At 36.4% G+C, this 19105-nt stretch overlaps 3 protein-coding genes across 3 annotated transcripts; 1 reads left to right on the forward strand and 2 right to left on the reverse strand.

Moving 5' to 3' along the window:
* Positions 1 to 46: 46 nt before the first annotated feature.
* On the reverse strand, positions 47 to 4459 carry LOC130982968 (uncharacterized). Its single transcript, XM_057907128.1, has 5 exons — positions 3979 to 4459; positions 3322 to 3501; positions 2234 to 2360; positions 1822 to 1935; positions 47 to 926 (listed from the first exon to the last, which is right to left on the reverse strand). Exons 1-5 carry the CDS (start codon positions 4264 to 4266, stop codon positions 811 to 813), a joined length of 825 nt encoding a protein of 274 aa, XP_057763111.1. The 5' UTR covers positions 4267 to 4459; the 3' UTR covers positions 47 to 810.
* A 5240-nt stretch (positions 4460 to 9699) lies between these two features.
* LOC130980610 (uncharacterized) lies at positions 9700 to 12189 on the forward strand. Its single transcript, XM_057904270.1, has one exon. The coding sequence runs from the start codon at positions 9700 to 9702 to the stop codon at positions 12187 to 12189; it is 2490 nt and encodes an 829-aa protein (XP_057760253.1).
* Positions 12190 to 14816: 2627 nt separating this feature from the next.
* On the reverse strand, positions 14817 to 18028 carry LOC130982425 (protein NSP-INTERACTING KINASE 3-like). The gene is made up of 10 exons (XM_057906431.1): positions 17885 to 18028; positions 17676 to 17747; positions 17339 to 17482; positions 17149 to 17220; positions 16982 to 17041; positions 16788 to 16879; positions 16538 to 16684; positions 16038 to 16379; positions 15540 to 15931; positions 14817 to 15391 (listed from the first exon to the last, which is right to left on the reverse strand). The coding sequence occupies exons 1-10, from the start codon at positions 18004 to 18006 to the stop codon at positions 15074 to 15076; spliced, it is 1761 nt and encodes a 586-aa protein (XP_057762414.1). The 5' UTR covers positions 18007 to 18028; the 3' UTR covers positions 14817 to 15073.
* Positions 18029 to 19105: the final 1077 nt, after the last annotated feature.

Consider the following 19105-nt stretch of genomic DNA (forward strand, 5'->3'; position numbering starts at 1 on the left):
TATCTATATACTTTTAATATATACTTTTAACACATGAAGACGGCCATAACTAATAAAACAAAATTTTATATATACAAATTGGATACATTATTTTTGCATGATTATAACAAACCAAAAACACTTAGATATTGCCATCATGAACTGTTATGTTTGCACTTACTCATGATTCTAGCAATGTTCAACTTCCTAACTACCTAAATAACCCAGAATCCAAGGTGCCTTGAGAAAAAAAAAAAAAAAAAAAAAAAAAGAATGTAGCAATGGATTAGTTCTATCATCTTCTAGCTATGACATGAAGTACTTGACTAGCCAGTGGCCATCTCGGACATTACTTAAATGCTTAGCACCACTGAAATAAAAGTAGGAGATAAAAATTTATTAGGTGAGTGAAAAAGGAATGATGTAACAAGAATCACATGATGTGTTCAATTTTACTAGAGGTAACAATCTTCATGTGTTTTGAAATTTGAATACAGATTAAAAATCACAATTAGTTATCACGGATTTATTCATTATCAATGTCCTTTAAGGATGAACCAAAAGCAATCATCACATGCTCTTATTTTTTGTAAGGTGTGAAAGTAAGTAAGAAGTTAGTCATAATCACCCTTCCATCAATAACTTCCATTGAAAATGATTATCCTTTAATTTTTCCCACTTTACAAACTTTCACTTTAGATGATCTAAACTCCTTTAAGAACATTCAACTTTTCCTAATGCCTTGCATGCACAGTGAGGCCTCAAACCTGCATCATTATGGACTGCATCTTTCTTACTTAAATATGCTATTATGACATTGCTCTGCCAGGCTTAACGCTGGAATGAGATAGAATAGGAACCAGTGTTTGGATCTTTAACTGCTTTGAAGTTATCGACACTCATCCCAAACCGGCCCAAGACAGAATTTCCCATGTCTTTTAGTTTTGCTGCATCAAGAAACAATTCTTCAGTGCAAGTAAAATGAAGATAGCAAATCGTACCGGATTATAGTTTATAGAATGTAAGTACAAAGAAAATATTCGGAACTGAAGATAAGACTCTGCAGCCTCTACCAAGAGGTAAAGAAGCAGATAATAGGTTTAACATGAAAGACAACCAGGAAGATAATAGGCTTAACATGCAAGTGCAGCTAGCAGCACTGCCTGGAATCCAAAAGGTTTTGTTTGAGCAATAAATAAATCAAGCACCAAAGAGTGCAATTCAAGATAAAAGATAATTTATATAACTAGACAATCCTAAAGTTTCTCCTCCAACTACAAGATTCCCAAATCCCAATTAACAAATGCCAACTCTATGCCCATCACAAATAACACAGAGCATACTAGTCTAAACTATCAAGAAACACAATCTATATCCACAAGATAAAATGCAATCTCTGAAAACCCAAAGTTGCATACATCACTCAAAAATAATAGTATATCTTTCTATCACCTAGGTATCCCATGCTTAGAAATATCATAATAAGGCATCCATAAATTCCTTTGATAAAATAATTTTCATCAGACTAAACTAACATATGGACTTAGCCAATTTCAACCACAAGATTGCAAATAAATCTTAAGGATGGACGAAAAAGCTAGATGAATGTGCCAATAAATACACAGAAACCGAGACAGGATGTTTTTGTCATTGATGGTAGTTTTGCAGCAGCAAGAAGAAATAAAGAAAAGAGCATCATACTTGGGTAACAAATTATAAATGTATGCATGAAGGATCAAGGTAATGTAAGGAAATAATGCCCATGCACTGTTCTACGCGAAGTACATGATATAATAGCAACTATAATTCAAATCCAAGATAAAGATGAAAACAGAAACTTGCCAATCATCTCTTCCTTCATCATTTCCCGCTTTTCTGCAGCAAGCGGCTCAAGTCGCCTGATGGCCTTCCTAGCTTGATCATTTGAGGGATCAATTTCTAAAATCTTTTTCATATCTGTCAATTGATATTTGAAAAAATAACTAAAATTAGCGAAGCGAAAAAATTATGGTATGAATGAACTCAATGATGCGAAAAGGGAAAAAAAATCTGAATGGCATCAGTATGCAAAACATGTACTTCTTCATTAAGATCCAACAATAAAGAATGCATAAGGATACTCATACTGGCTTTCCCTAGGTTCGCAAATACCACATAACAGTGGCACCTTTCCAGTTTGAGAAACTACACTTACCCCCTTACTGTGCAAAAGAGAATAAAGTTCAATAACTCCTAATATAAGATCTGAACTTACCAGCAATGGCTTCTTCAAAATGTTCAAGCTTTTCATGAGCTTCTCCTCTTCTTACTAAAGCTTTAATATACACTGGATTCAGATCTAATGCTTTTGTGCATTCTTTAACTGTGTTGTCATATTTTCCCTGGGATATGTTTAGCAAAAGTTAAAAGAAATTAGATTCTTGACCTAATCAATTTCAAATATAAAAGGGCAAATATGATGCAAGATTCCATACCAGCTTTATCTATGATTAAAATGACTTCAAAAGATATGATTGGAAAATAAAAAAAGAGGTACGAAAGAGTTGAACCACACTTAAAAGGGTCCTGTTTGCCAAAAATGGCCCCTCGGATGGATGCATGAGGTATCTAGTTTGTGAGCTCCCATGTTATATTTTTACTTTAAGCAGGCCTATTAATTAAGCAAGTTGGGTTCATGTTTTGAACAGACTAATTACATTATGGTATTAATAAATAGCCTCAAATTAGTAAATAGATTATATTTAATTAGTAAATAGCCTCAAATTCTCAAGTCTTGCGAGGAACCAGACCAATGCACATCAATAAATAGTTAAAATGCTGTAGGGTTTGTATGGTTTAGTGCACAATTTTCTTAAAAAAATAGTTGAAACAATAAATTGTTTCCAATTTTCCTTTTCTGTTTTCACTATTACTTTTACACAGTGAACATGTCAAGGAAATTATGGTTGGGTTATAATCTCCACATCATAAGTTTGCCAATTTACCCCTGTAACAAGAGAGAATTCAGCTTAAAGCTTCTACTTTCTGTCTTGCATGCAGATAGGGTTCTTTTTTATTTTCCAGAATTATACATTCCCTCTTTTCTGTATAATAAAACTTTTAAATTCAAGAGTAATGACAATTTAGCTGTCCAAATAATAAACATAAAAAAAACACCTAATCATACACTTCCAAATTAGTAGGGCAAATCACACAGACCACTAGAAATAGGTTATCAAGCTTTTTAGAAAAAGAAAATAAAAAAATAGAGATAAATAGTCCATCTGATTTACAACATAATAATTGATAGGGGAAGGTGCTGACAAATGCTATTCTCATTAATAGTAAGAAAGAACACCGTACCAGTTTCTGAAAGCACACAGCACGGTTTGCATGACATATTGAGAGTATTTCAACAGATGAAGGCATGTCAGGTGCAACTTGTAGAGCAAGTTCATACTGGGATAATGCTTCCTCATACTTCCCATCCACAAAAAGCTTATTCCCTTCTGCCTTTGCCTCATTTGCTTGAACCAATGCTTTCTGCAGCATGTGGCATCAGCACTATTTTGTGTATTTTTAACCTTAAAATGAATATGCATGTTTTAAATACCACGTCAAATGGTTCAATTTAGATCAGGACCATTATGTAGATAATAGATCATGTTTTTAGTTAAAAAAAATATTTTGATTCAACAACTTTACAATCATAGTCTGAACAATTAGTCTGCTTAACCAATTGAACATAATATTGAGACTTCACATGTTCTGTAGTGCAGTTTATAAAGAACTACTGCTCAAACTCAAACTCCCTGATATTATTATGCAACCTAATAGCATCAAACCACTCCATTAAAATAAAGAATCAGTAAATTTTTTATTATAAACAATTTTAATGAATAAAAACATTGGAAAATGAAACTAAGAAACAGTAATTACTACCAAAGAACATGATCACGCTAAAAGAAGAAACCAAATTTAATGCAAAATTATCAAAACCCTAAAATTTTGAAACCGAACCTTCTCCAATTCCTCGTTGATCAAGGGATCCCTAGAGAAACTATTACTTGGAGAAACACTCTGTTCAGGTTCCGGCTCCGAATGCTCTGGCTTCGGCGGCTGTTGTTGATGTTGCTGTTGTTCGAGCTGTTGATCATGGCTGCTAGCACCGACGTCATCGCCTCCGGTTTCGCTGCCCAGGTCGGTATCGCTGGCCGTTTCAAAACCGTCGGAAGCGTCGTTACCAGCAGCATTGGAGGGATTTGCGTTTCGATCCTCATTCTCTTGCTGCTCTATCACCACCACCATTTTCTCTCAAGGTTCAGTGTGATTGGGGCTTGTTTCGATGATAACGGAAAGAAGTGAGGTGAGGGGTTAGGACTACTCGGGTTTGTTGTGACTTGTGACTTGTGAGTTCTGACGTTTTTTTCTTTTCTCTTGCACGGGAAATGGATTCTTTGGCTTGTTAAGAGATCAGAGTCTACTCTTTTAATTGTTAAAAGAAAAATGAGACAATTCATTCTTATTGGTCTGTGGTTTGAGCTTCCAGACTCTTCTACAATATGAGATGGCATAGGATCTGCCAGTCCCAAAATAAAATATTTCTTTAGGTCTATTAAATTGATTAAAAAAAATTAAATGAGACATTATTTTTTTTATTATATTTAATAAATTTTTAATAATAAAAAATATTAAAAAATAAAAAAAAAATTTGTGAAAAGTTATAATTTATATTTTTTTTAAAAATTTTTAAAATAATATTCTTTATATAATAAATAAACAAAAAAATATTTTTATCTTATTTTATCTAAAGATAATGATAGACAAAAACATTTTTATAAAAGATATTTAAACATAAAATTATTTTTATTTTTGTAAAATTTTTTTTTAAAAAAGATCATTAAAAAAATTATTTTCTAAAAATAGCGTCTAAACAAATTCAAAACATATTTTTTTTAAATTTTTTAATTATTATTAAATAATTCTTATTTAATTTTAACTACAACTTAATTTTTTATATATTATTTAACTATCATATTTACCTTTTATTTTATAAATTATTATTTTATTATTCATTTATTATATTTATTAACAATTAGAAACAAAACCAACAATAAAATAGATATTCCATTAACAGTGACTTTCGTAAATATTTTGGCAATACCAATTAGATTTTTTTTTCTTGATTCATTATGTCCAAAATATCGCATATTTCTTCAAAATTCAATCGATTGAATTTCACAAAGCAACGAGGGTATTTTCTTTTTCAATCAGTTGAATTTTGTAGGTGATTAAGGATATTTTCGTATTAATCGATTGGTATGATAATATAATTGATTGAATTTTATACGTGATTAAAGTTTTTTATGTATTCAATCCATTGGTTATATATATATTTATGATGAACTAATGTCATTTTCATTTATTATTTCAACAACTATGTCATACAAATATTATGTCATGTCAATTATATTTTATTTTATACAATTAATTTGCTTATAAAAAATTATTTTTTTTATTGGTTAAATTACACGGTTAATTCCTACACTTTTACTGAAATTACAAATTAGTCCCTATACTTTAAAAATTTGTAATTGAATCCCTAAAGAAAATTAAAATTTGTAATTTAGTCTCCGCCGGTCAAAAAGTGTTGATTTAACAGAATATTCTCAAAATATACTGAGAATATTTTGTTAAAATAGAAAATATGCTGAAAATATTTTGTTAAATCAAACACTTTTTGAACGATGGATACTAAATTACAAATTTTAATTCTCTTTAAGGACTCAATTACAAACTTTTAAAATGTAGGAACTAATTTACAATTTTACTAAAAATATAGAGACCAACTGTATAATTTAACCTTTTTTATTTGTTTGCTTTCTATTTATATGTTTGAATATATTAATGTTATTTCTATTTTTTAGATATTTGTAACATAAATTAATACATAGAAATTTTTTTAATGTCCTATCATTCTTTAGAATAATGATTAACCTTGGAATTATCTCTAGATAATTAGAATTCTGTTTTAGTATAAAAAATAGCACTAATTTTAATTCTAATGTTGAGGCTATATACAAATCAAATTAAAATAAGTATGATTTTTAATTCCATTTGATTTGTTCTTCTTCGTATCTCATTCTTTGTAACTGCTGCTCAAGTACCCATACTTTAACAAAATTAAAAAAAATTCCTTAAAAAAATTGGGAAAAAAACTGGATCAAAGAACAAAAATGACAGAATAAGAAGTGTAAAGAAAAACGATTGAAGAAGAAAAACGCAACATCGAGAAGAATTCACAGCTGCGTAAACGATCAACGCAAATAAGCACCATTTGAGTGTTTTTTGTTTTTTTTTTTTGCAGTGGCTAACATCATTTTTTTTAATTTTTGTTTCGAAAATTTGTAACTAACTATTATTTAATAGCGTCTAATTGAACAGTTTTAATATATTAAAAATTATACTTCAAATAATATCTATATACTTTAAATACATGATTACCATAACTAATAAAATAAATTTTATATATACAAATTGGATACATAAATACCCGCAACTAAATATTGAACAATAGTTATAAAATGCACCAACTAAGTGTGTGTCATTTCCCCAAAGATAGCAGACACTTCTCATGATCTGGCAAGATACGACGGCAATGCTTGAAGATTATCATAGAACTTTGTGATACATCTTCCCTTTTATTTTCAACTTTCTCCAAGTTGCAGGCTCCAAACTCTAACACTGTAACACAAATGAACAAGGAAAGATTGTTTAGTACCACCCAATTTCACATAATGCACCGTATTTGAATCAAATATATAGAAAACTGAAAATATGAAACTATGTAAAGTTGCAATTGATCAAACAATTCATTCAAGGTTCATATATTTGAAGACCATCAACTTGATGCAACTTCTCTTGCTACTTTTTAAGTCAATTTATGTTAATAATGAAAGAGACAAGAAAGCCCACCTGAATAAAGCTTTGGGCATCAGTAACATTAAGCACTTTTGGGAGTAGTATGACGAACAAATCACCTTCACCAAGGTGATTTGGAGAGTGCTCTTGCAGCAGCAAATAACAAGATTTCATCATTTGCATGGGAATTTTTATTGGAAACAGTCCCTTGCAAAGTCCGCTAAGACAGTAATTTGGAGATAATGACTGCACAACATTAGTATTAAAATTTTCAAGTTCTTGAAAGAGTTCAGGTAACAAGTAATCAGATTCTAAAATTTTGAAGTAATGACTGCACAACAACAATGTAGCAATCGTAGTTATTTAAGCAAATAAAATAACAGAACTAGAATTTAATATACTAAGATATGATATATTCTCCGATATTCTCCTTATTTCTAACACTACATTTCCAGAAAAATGAAATCATATTGGAAAAAATAAATTAAGCAAATTACAAAATGAATGTATATAAAATCTACCAACCTTTATTATTCCTTCTTGAAATAAGATCTCAATCACTTCCTTTAGAATTGGAATTAAACCAGAACCATGCACTCCTATTCCCCGTTTCAGTAAGGCCAGCATGTTTGAAACCTAATCAAATCCATAAGAATGGAGGTGAACAACTTAGACAGCTTCAAAATGATGAGCCCCACAATATTCAATCAAAATAAAATGATCAAATTCAAGACAAAAACAAAGCCAAAACCAAATCAAGAGCAAAGAGGTGAGCAGCGAGACATAGTAAAGGGAGAAAACCTTTATTAGTTCTTTATGCACTAACTTTCTTCTTTTTCTTTTAGTTCATTATTTCTTTTTTTTTTTTTTATCCAAACAAGATTATACAACAACAAAAATTCAACAATAAAAATTTCATCATTCGTTATAATCCGTTCAAAACAAGATACAACTTAGCAAAATTTAATAAATAAATTCAGTTCAATGAAGCAGAGAAGACTCAATCCTAATAAAAGCATGTTTATTATGCTTATGTTGCTTTTTAGGTCTAGAATTAGAGATTTAGCTGAAAAGAAATATGGAAATTTTCCATATGGAGACTCAAAACCCAACTCATGTACCCTGTTGGACAATGGTTAGAGTTTTCGCATCTAAGAATATTCTGTTTACATTGATTTTTTTTATTTTCGAAGTTTTTGTTTAAGTACACAATTACAAACTTTTAAAAAGCATGAAAGATTTATTTGGAGTTCTCTAAAAATATCAGGGATTAACATATTAATTTAACCAAAAAGATACATTAAAAGAGTATAATCCAATATCCACAGCTTACTGTCACAAAGAACATAGCCTCAGAAAGCAGCACTGCAATAAAAACACTTGAATTCATAACAATTGCAAGAATACTAATATCAACTAACATACTGAACAAATAAAAGCTCATGCTTTAGCATAATGTTGACAAGGATTATCAAGAGTTCGGCATCATTTTTTTCAACACAACACAAGAAAAGGCAACGAAACAAAGTTCAGCACAACAACAGCACAGAGCATAGTTAAAAAGAATGAAGAATGAAAAAATTTAAAAAATGAAAAAACTAATCTGAGTAACAGAATCCTAAACCTTTGTTCTAACTTGACTTCTGAGCAGTCTGAGCAGAGGGGCAGAAGTACGACGGAGACAGAGGCCAGACGACGAGCACAACCGACGGCGGCAGTCCTGTGGCTGATCAAACAAAGAGCAGACGCGAAGACGCTGAGCTCGAGGAAGAAGCTACCATTGGTGGGTTGGGGACTTCGAGCACCACGACCAGACGAAGACGATGGTGCCTGAGCACGACAGACGACGGCAAGAGAGCGAGCGACCGAGGATGGCAGGAGCGCGACGGAGCAGATGAACGCCGAGGACTGACACCGAGCTCGAGGAAGAAGTTGCGACGGACGACACGGCGGCAATCCTTGCAGCAGTCCATGCGACGGTAGTTAGACAGCCCTGCGGCGGTGGGGGAGAGGCTAGGGTTTCTCACCTTCAGGCTTCAGCTTTCTTTTTGTTTTGGGAAGAAGTAGAGAGGAGAACGCATTTTCAGTTTCAGCTCACCGTTTTTCTTCCTTTTTATTGTTTTGTGTTGATAATGGGCTAGTAATAAATTATTAAGTTTTAGTCACACGCAATAGGGTTGGTTTTATCAGGCGGTGGCCATAGTGGAGGAGCAGAATAGAAGGAGGATCAAAAGGGATTGACTGTGGAAGAGGAAATGGAGTTGGAGAGGAAAATGAGTTAGAACTTAAAAAAGGGCAACTTACTTAAATAAATAAAAAGAGGAATTTTTTTACGTAAATGTGCAAATCTGTTTGTTGTTACGATTTTGTGCAAAACGGATTTATATGTAAATCGTGGCAACCCACCACGGTTTCTAAACATGCATAAACCGTGGGAGGTCACCACGGATTAGGAGCAAATTTTTGTAGAAGAAAACCGTGGTAGGTCACCACGGTTTATGAAGGAAATTTGACATGCATAAACCGTGGGAGTCACCACGGTTTATGAGGAAAAGATATAAGCACATAAAACCCGGTGGGTTACCACGGTTTATGTAGAGTAATGGGCAAAAAACGTGGTGGGTTGCCACGGTTTACTATAACGGAAAATGTATATATATGTGGGTGATTCAATCCCCAGAAGAGATCATTCTCACAATGGCTAGTGAGGAAGAGAGCTTTCTTGCTCTGGTGCATTGCTCTGGAAAAATTAAAAAAAGCAAAAGCCAAGGTGTGAAGTTCACCGACAGAGAACCACTAAGTATTTTTATCAGTTCGTCTATGAGTTTGTCGGACTTGAAGAATAGCATCTTGGAGAAGCTTGGCGTGTTGGGTTGCAAGTGGGTGAAGAAACTATTCTACAAGATTCCCATGGCGGTTGTCTCAACCGGTGTTCAGTATGAAACCTTTGCGGTTAAGTCTGATGAAGATATTAGGGTTCTGTTCTACTGTGTAAGGAGCTTTCCGGAGATCAGAATCCATGAGTTGTTCGCGAAGTTGGAGGTTGGTGTCGATAGTTCTGGGGCATCTGCTCCAGTTCCTTGCGTAGCTTCCGCGGGTGGTGCATCTAGTTCGATGCCTGCGGTCAGACCGCATCTTCCGCCGGTTCAATCACCTTCTTTTGCGGCTGACTTAGAACAAACGGAGGTTGTTGGTTCTGTCCCTTTGGACCATGCAGCAGTCATGGAGCCTCCCAACGTTGTGGGCACCGGTGGTGGCCTCGTGCCTTATCTTGAAGACTTTGGTGGACCTGATCAAGTAGAGAATGCAATGCGTGACGATGAGTCTGACCAGGAGCCTGTTGATATCGATGGTGACAGCGACGAAAACACAGGCGGCGATCCACATGCGCAGCATCGGCCTTCAAGTTCTGCTTCTCATCAATACCCTCCACACTTCTCCACACTAAACTTGGAAGCTCTTGGTCAACAGGAAGACAGTGGTAACAGAGTGGGTAGATCTTCTACAGAATTTGAGATTGGGCAATCGTTCCAGAGTAAAGATGAAGCTGTGCTCAGTGTGAAGGACTATAGCATCCGGCGAGGTGTTGAGTACAGAGTCATCGAATCGGATCATTTGAAGTATCATGGAAAATGCAAGGAATTCGGCAAGGGTTGCACTTGGTTGATTCGTGTAGCGCTTCTTGCACGAAAGGGAACTTGGGAGGTTAGGAGGTACAACGGGCCACACACGTGCCTCGCAACTTCTATTTCAAGTGATCACCGTCAGCTGGATTATAACGTTATATGTGCGAGGATTCTTCCTATGGTTAGGGCGGATGCTGCGGTTACGGTAAAGGTACTTCAACAAGCGACAGAAGCTGATTACGGTTTCAGGCCTAGTTACAGGAAGGTCTGGTTGGCTAAGCAGAAGGCAGTGGCACAAATATATGGAGATTGGAAAGAGTCTTACGCGGAGTTGCCCCGTTGGATGCTAGGGATCCAGGCAACAATGCCGGGAACAATCACGGTGCTGAAGACGTCTCCGGTTCAGATTGGTGGTGCGGTTGATGAGTCGACGGTGTACTTTCACCGACTTTTCTGGACATTTCCACCCTGTATCGAGGCATTTCGGCATTGCAAGCCACTCGTCAGTATTGATGGTACCCACTTGTATGGGAAGTATGGAGGGACGCTCCTGTTGGCGATAGCTCAGGACGAAAACTCGAACATCCTGTCGATAGCATTCGCCCTTGTAGAGGGGGAAAATGCAGAGTCGTGGTCATTCTTCTTGTCCAACCTCCGAGAGCATGTGACTCCTCAGGAGGGTATCCTAGTTATCTCAGACAGGCATAATGGGATCAAGGCGGCCCTTGAGGCACCTGAGACTGGATGGCTGCCTCCTCGTGCTTTCCGGGCCTACTGTATAAGGCATGTGGCAGCGAATTTCGCCCTAACGTTCAAAGGTAAGGACTCAAGGAGGTTACTGGTCAATGCTGCCTACGCCAAGACTGAGGGTGAGTTTTACTACTGGTTCGACATCATGCGGACTGAGAATCCAGCAATGTGTGACTGGGCCAACCGTATGGAGTATGACAAATGGACCCAACATGAGGATGCTGGTCGACGGTTCGGGCACATGACCACAAACATCAGTGAATGTGTGAACTCCGTGCTAAAGGGTACTCGCAACCTCCCGGTCACATCGTTGGTTAAGTCAACCTACGGGAGGCTTGCTCAGCTATTTGTGGTCCGGGGACAGACAGCAGAGGCACAACTCGGATCCGGCCATGAATTCTGTCAGGCATTGGTCAAGGCTATTGATCGGAACCTTAGAGACTCCAGGTGCTTTACTGTGACATTATACGACAGGCATCAGTCCGAGTACACCGTGGCTGAGACAACACCAACGGGGACGTTCTCTCTTGGTAGCTATAGAGTTTCCCTTAAAGATCACCAATGCGACTGTGGGCACTTCCAGGCGCTGCATTATCCATGTTGCCACGCCATTGCCTGTTGCGCCTACTCCCGGCTAAACTGGGCGTCATATGTTCACGAAGTGTATCGTCTGACTGAGGTGTTCAACGTTTACAAGCAGGGGTTTCTCCCACCTATTCCTGAAGGCCTGTGGCCTCCATATGGTGGCCCAACCATTATTCCTGACCCTAATCTGCGGCGTGCAAAGGAAGGTCGTCCAAAGGCAACCAGGATCCGTGGAAGCATGGATCAGTCTCAAGAGAATCAGCCGAAGCGTTGTGGGTTATGCCGTCAGCTTGGGCATACGCGAAGGAACTGTCACCAGCGATCACAAAGTGGTGGAGGGGATGCGTAGATCTCATGTTGTGTAACCCTCTTCCATGCTGTCTTATTTGTTTCTTGCTCTAAATACTGTTAGTAATGCGTCGTTGGTTAAGTATGTCAGTTTCATCGTGTTTCATCAACAACGAAATCTCAGTATAATAAACTCGTTTTATTTTATCAGTTTCATTAAACCACTTTAGATATCTTTACTAATGTGCATTATAATATAAACCATACATGAACACATGAAATATTCTGAAGCAGGCACTCACTACATAGTCAAAAGATAAATAATATTTAACAATAAGTCTGAAATCCATAAACACTAACAAGCATGCACATTACATAAACTAATTAGCATGCTCAATACATAACGTAACTACCATCAGTAGCATCTGCAGGGAGAACACGGAACCTCTCGTGGAACCAGGTGTAGCACACTGTCATCTGCTTCACTTTACTCTGTGGAGGTAACTCCCCGAACAACTCCCGGAACCACACCCATGCTGGTCTACCGTGTTCCATCAGATTCTCAAACTCAGTCAAGCACCCACTAACGGGTGCACCATCAATCGGCAAACCCAGCTGATACGCAACATCCTGTAAAGTAATGGTGCACTCACCAAACGGCATATGGAACGTGTGGGTCTCCGGACGCCACCGCTCAATAAATGCGCTAAGCAGAGACTCATCAACCCAGAACCACTGACTGTTTAGCCTAGCAAGATGATACAAGCCCGCAGTCTCCAGATACGGTATAATCCGGTCATGTAAGAGCATATTCTGCTGCCGCCTAACGGCTGTAATAACCCTACTAGGCTGCAAAACGTTGGTAATAAAATCCATTAACATACAACCATTACAAACAACAACATACATAATACTGGTGCTAAGAGAACTGTGCACATTAAATTCATGGATTCTGTTATCCTGTATTAAATACTAAAGCTAAGAAATAACTAATAACCACACTAAGAAGATAAATAAGCATAATAAAATATGCATTACTAACAATACCGATAATAACATTAATATTTATGTAAATAATATTAATCAGAATCACAAAACAAATAAACGTAATAAAATAAAAATATTTACTAGCAATATTCCTACTAACATATCAATTGCTATATTAGAATTAAATTTAATTACAATAATAATAACAATAACAGTAACTAACCTCTTCGTCGATATATCCGGCCACGTGAGCGATGCCATTTAGTCGGTACAATCGATCCTCATCCTCCATTGGCCCCACCACCCACTTCTCCTTCGCTGCCTCCAAACCTTTTCCCAAATTCTCTCTACAATCAATCCACTTTCTTCCTTATGTTGCAAATGAATCCGTCCCTGCCTTCAGCGGATTACATATATATATAGATACACGTAAACCGCGGTGGGTTACCGGGTTTTACGTTCAACATTGTTTCCTCATAAACCGTGGTGACTCCCCACGGTTTATGCACGCCAATTTGCCTTCGTAAACCGTGGTGACCTACCACGGTTTACATGTAAAACCATTTGCTCCTAATCCGTGGTGACCTCCCACGGTTTATGCATGTTTAGAAACCGTGGTGGGTTGCCACGGTTTACATATAAATCCGTTTTGCACAAAATCGTAACAACAAACAGATTTGCACATTTACGTAAAGAAATTCCTCTTTTTATTTATTTAAGTAAATTGCCCCTTAAAAAACATAGGCCATAATAAATGAATAATAAAATAATAATTTATAAAATAAAGAATAAATTTAATAATTAAATAATATATAAAAAATGAAGTTTTTTAGTTAAAATTAAATAAAAATTATTTAATAATTATTAAAAAAATTTTTAAAAAAACATAATTTGTTATTATGAGTATAGTTTTTTTTTCTATTGTTTGGATCTGATGTATGAACCCCTTTAAGTCTTTAACCCCTTCTTTAGTTGGGTGTTGCAAACAGCTCTTATCAAAAAAGGGAAGGAAAAATGACACCGTAGTTCTAATTCTAGCCCACGTCTCATATATTCTCAGGCGAAACCGCGAAACTCCAATTGTCCAAGACCAAGAGTGTCATAAAGGGAAATGTTCTTATGTATAGCCACTATTGGCAAAGCGAGCTACCTTCCCCGCCGAAAAAGCATACCAGTGCCGGCAAGATTGGAAGAGGAGACATGTCGAACCGCCTGCACTAAGGCCGCCATAATCCTGTTCCTCGCTAAGGGGTTCACTTTGGGCAACCGGCCTCAAATTGCCCCAGCCAAACTTAAAACCAATTATGATTACCAAAAACTTAATTCCATTCATGACTTGCTAATATTTCTTTTAAGTGTTTCATATATTTTCTTTTTTGCCTTGTTTTACCAATAGTACTTCCATCTTTTTGTTTAAGAAAAAAATGTGAAGTTTCTATGACTCAACAAGGAAAAACAAACGGGTAAAGATTGAGACTAACATAGTTCTTAACTAAGAAGTAGTATTCCATGACATAACATTTATTCATTACTCGTCAACTGCACTCTTCCAAGCATTGCATGGTTTCATTATGATACACATACAAACCCCTATCAAATACACAAGGTTTTATCTGTGATGAGTTATGACTTATGAGTCAACAAACCTCAGATTCAAAGGTGGATTGCTTGGCCACCAAGGCAAAATAGAATACACTCATATAAGCGAAACTAAGTACAATTTTTTATATAATATGAATCAAAATTTTTCTTACACAACTAAGACATCCCAACAAAGAAGATACATACTTATACATGACCTTTTTCTCATTCATTTTGTTTTCTTTTTACACATCAATACAAGCATTACATTACATTACAAAGCTATCAACACCAATTACAATGTCGTTCTTTAACCATTTTGAAACACCACCATTTTTAAATAGTGGGAGCTATAGTGGAAAACCAAGATGTTTTTGTCACCTAGGGCCAGAAAGCTCCATAGCTTCTACTATGAGTGAAGATTCCTCTATAAAATCCGAATATCTTTGAGGGTGGCTTTCGCAAGACCTGAATCTTGGTGTCTCAATCCTCTGTGAGGCTTCCCATCTCTCGGCTAAGCCGTCTCCTTCCAACATCTTCAATATGTCCGACATCTTGGGACGATGAGAAGGATTGAATTGTGTGCACAAGAGTGCAACCTGAACCATTTCTTCTAATTCGACACGGTCAAAGTTTCCCTTTAGATCTTTGTCAACCATTTGATTTAGTCTTCCATCCTGATGGAGCTTCTTAACCTGAAAGAAGTTGTTTGATTCATGTTAAACGAAACATCTGTGATTGAAAGAGAAACAAAACTTATCATTTAAGAATTGCAGTTTAGATAGTCAAGTTCGCAAAATGAGTCGAGGAATATAGAGGATAGACAGCTGGGGAAAAGAGTACCCAATCAAGCATTACGCCTTTCTGGTTTGCTGCTCGCCCGAAATCTAGAGCCTTATGACCTGTGATCAGCTCAAGCAGCAAGATTCCAAACCCGAATACATCGGTCTTCTCCGATGACTGACCTGTGGATAGGTACTCAGGAGCAATGTGACCAACTGTGCCTCGCACAGCAGTGGTCACATGGGAATCTCTGTGGTCCAGAAGTTTAGCTAAACCAAAATCGCCAACAACAGCTTCAAAGTCTTCATCTAGCAATATGTTGGCTGCTTTCACATCCCGGTGAATAATCTTAGGATCACATTGCTCGTGCAAATAGACCAACCCTCTTGCTGTACCTAATGCTATTCTCTTCCGCCTTGTCCAATCTAAAGCTGGCTGACCATGAATATGATCTGGTTCATAAATCCAAAACCAATGCAAAGTTAGGTAAGTTTCAAATTATGACTCAGTCTCGAATACAAGCAGCTTAAGAAAATGGCTGCTTAACAGTGAGCTAACCTTTCAATCTAGAGGCAACACTGCCATTAGCCATATACGGATAAACAAGGAGCCTTTCATTCTGAGTACTGCAAAATCCGCAAAGCCTTAGAAGGTTCCGGTGGACAGCTAAACTTATCGTCTCAACTTCTGTCTGAAACTGGATCTCACCACCTGCTGCATTGTAGTCCTTCAACCTTTTAACGGCTACAATAGTCCCATCGTTCAAGCTCGCCTTGTAAACTATTCCAAAGCCACCTCTACCTAGGATATTCTTTGAGTTGAAATGGTCTGTTGCGGCTCGAAGCTCTTTGAACGTGTACCTTTTTAAATGGCCAAGGCGCACCTCTGGATCATATTGCTCTGCAAAGTAGGAAAATGTTACTTAAAATGCTCCAAACATTAAGCTTACGATCATCAGATTCTTTACAAAATTTGCAACAAAGTTTATATATATAGTATGAAAGATAAAAGGAGACAAGCATAAAATGAAACCAAGGGAGACTTGAGTGATGACTAACCATTAACGTCGAAGAAAATCTGTTTGTTGTGTCTATACCGCCACCAAACAAGGAACACAATAATTATCACGAAGACGAAGGCAGCACCAAAACTTGCACTAAAAGCAATAGCCACATGATGGCTTTTCTTACTACCATCTGATTGAGCTACATAAACAAAAATCACCACATCGAAACATGTCATAAATAGTTATAGAAAGGTAGTTAACATAGCTGAAAGTAAAGTTCAAAACACATAAATCATCTCAACCTCTTAGTGCATCTGGAGGGAAGGAAAGTGGCTCCGGTAAAGTAGAACAGTTGTTGGATTTCGGACCACAAATTAACGGATTTCCAACAATCCTGGAAGTAAATAATCAATCAAGAAATTACTACACCATTTTTTTGTTAACTTGAATACAGAGCTAAAGTCAACATTTAACTAGAAACGCTAAATGAGCTTACTTTAATGTTCTTGCTGGTATTCTTGGCAAAGAACCACTCAGATTATTGTAGGAGAGGTCTCTACATATATTTTTCAACTCATTACAGTTAGTATTCAATTTTATACCTAGAAATCAATAGTTTTGTAAGGAAAAGATAACATTAATGCCAAGGTAACAAAGACCTACACAAGTGTTAAACCTTCTATGTTGCTTAAAGACTGAGGGCACGGTCCTGTAAGGCTGTTATTATTCAACCGCCTAGCACCAACAAGAACACATTAAATGGAGTAAGAAACCAAATTTCATAAGTCAGAATAGAAATAAGTATCAAACACAATACTTTGAACAGTTAGAATCTGTAATATAAGTAACTTACAAATAATTCAGGTTCTTGAGGCCTCCCAAAGAATTCGGTATCTCACCACTAAAATCGTTATTGGAGAGATCAAGTGTCTGAAGCTTTTCTAGGCTTCCAATTGCTGTAGGAATCTGACCGGAAATTGCATTGTTCTGAAGCAACCTGTACCAATTAAGCATCACTGTAACTGCCTCTACTTTGAATGAATATAAGTTTATAATAAATCAAAGCACCAAAAAATTTGAAAATAAAGATTCATTCAATCAATAAGAGCAAAGGCAACTGATTCAGAACTGAACCAACATCCAAAGCAAGAACTACACAAGAGACTTAAACGAAAATCCGGACGACTTACACAGATTGTAAGTTAGTAAGGTTTCCAACCCAAGGAGATAGAGTACCAGACAAGTTCTGACTAGGCATTCCCCTGATATGAAAAGAAAAGATCTTTAGGAGAAAGAAAAAATAATTCAAACTACTCAAATTTGTTTGGTTCATTTTCTTATATAAATATCTTGAAACTTGTTTGCTACTTTCATAAAACACTTCAAAATCTAAACTTACAATACTGAAACAGAGCCATCAAGGTTACAAGTAATCATCCTCCAGCTGCAAGGATCAACAGAATTACTATCCCAATTCTCCAGGACATTGTGAGGATCATTCAATTCATTCTTTATCGCCATCAAGCTAGAACTGTTAAGTGAAGAAACAGAAAGAAGGGTAAGAACTAAAACCTCCCATCAATTGATTCACTTGAGAATATGCCACTATGTAACAGGTAATTAGGAAGTACTTAAGAGTTAAGATTCTCAAGGCAAAAGAAAAGGAAATAACAAGTCGCAGAATAGCATCATCATCAATCTTTCAGCTATCATTCCTAGTAATTTCCAGCATAATTAACTTGACCAAAGATCAAAATGAAAAAGGGAAGGGGGGAAGAAAATTAAAGAAAAGGTTAACCTTCATAGTTTATGCCAGAAGGAGAAAGAACAGCAGCAGAAATCTCAATCATCAACGGAAGAAGTGAACATAACAGCCATGAAACCAATCTGCTTTGTTCCATGCTGTATTCTCAATTCAGTAACAATGCCTTCCTCCACACAAAAAAAAAAAAAAAAAAAAAAACCACACTAGAAAGTTCTCAAAGCCACCATAAGTCACAATTGGACTTTGTCATTCTTGTTACAAAGGGTGGTTGAGTCTGCATCATCTTATCCACACCAAAAAAAGGAAAAAGCCAATCTTTGGAATCAGATTCCCATAAAGCACAAAACCACTCTCACCAAAACAGCAACTTTGCTTAAGACCCAATTCATATAACCGCATAAGTTCAAAACCAACAGAACCCAGATGCCAAAATTGCTACTTTTCTTCTTCCCACCACTGAAACCAACTTGGAAATGGAGAATTTGAATCCAACTAGGACAAATTATCAAGTGAGTGAGCTCAAAAGAGCAAAACCACCCCCCAAAAATATATATAATATTAAAAAATAAAGAACAAAACTTTCTTAATATTATATATCAGTGAGAACAAAGAAACAGCACTTTAAGCCTGAAATTCTGAGATCCTTGAGATCTGTGAGTGATGGGGTTTGGTTCCTATGAGGTTTGGACATTCCCCACAAATTCCATGTGAGCCTTGTCGTTGTTGCTTTTCTAGCTTAGTTTCCATTGATACCACCAATATCTTCTTCTTCTTCTTTTCCTCTTAGCTTGTTGCAGTTGCAGAGAATAAAAGGTAGCTTAGGATTTGGAAGCATGAAACACACTCACGACCAAA

The sequence above is a fragment of the Arachis stenosperma genome, chromosome 5, assembly GCF_014773155.1.
Source record: "Arachis stenosperma cultivar V10309 chromosome 5, arast.V10309.gnm1.PFL2, whole genome shotgun sequence".
Taxonomy (NCBI): domain Eukaryota; kingdom Viridiplantae; phylum Streptophyta; class Magnoliopsida; order Fabales; family Fabaceae; genus Arachis; species Arachis stenosperma.

What these genes read in the sequence shown, in the direction of transcription:
- LOC130980610 (XM_057904270.1), top strand. Translation starts at nt 9,700, where the DNA reads ATGAGTTTGTCGGACTTGAAGAATAGCATCTTGGAGAAGCTTGGCGTG.
- LOC130982968 (XM_057907128.1), bottom strand. Translation starts at nt 4,266, where the DNA reads ATGGTGGTGGTGATAGAGCAGCAAGAGAATGAGGATCGAAACGCAAAT. An exon ending in TCAACGAGGAATTGGAGAAG is followed by an intron (nt 3,502 to 3,978) that starts GTTCGGTTTCAA and finishes CACATGCTGCAG; the next exon opens with AAAGCATTGGTTCAAGCAAA. An exon ending in GATGAAGGAAGAGATGATTG is followed by an intron (nt 927 to 1,821) that starts GCAAGTTTCTGT and finishes TTCTTGATGCAG; the next exon opens with CAAAACTAAAAGACATGGGA.
- LOC130982425 (XM_057906431.1), bottom strand. Translation starts at nt 18,006, where the DNA reads ATGGCGATAAAGAATGAATTGAATGATCCTCACAATGTCCTGGAGAAT. An exon ending in GATGGCTCTGTTTCAGTATT is followed by an intron (nt 17,748 to 17,884) that starts GTAAGTTTAGAT and finishes TTTTCATATCAG; the next exon opens with GGGAATGCCTAGTCAGAACT. An exon ending in CTTACTAACTTACAATCTGT is followed by an intron (nt 17,483 to 17,675) that starts GTAAGTCGTCCG and finishes TAATTGGTACAG; the next exon opens with GTTGCTTCAGAACAATGCAA.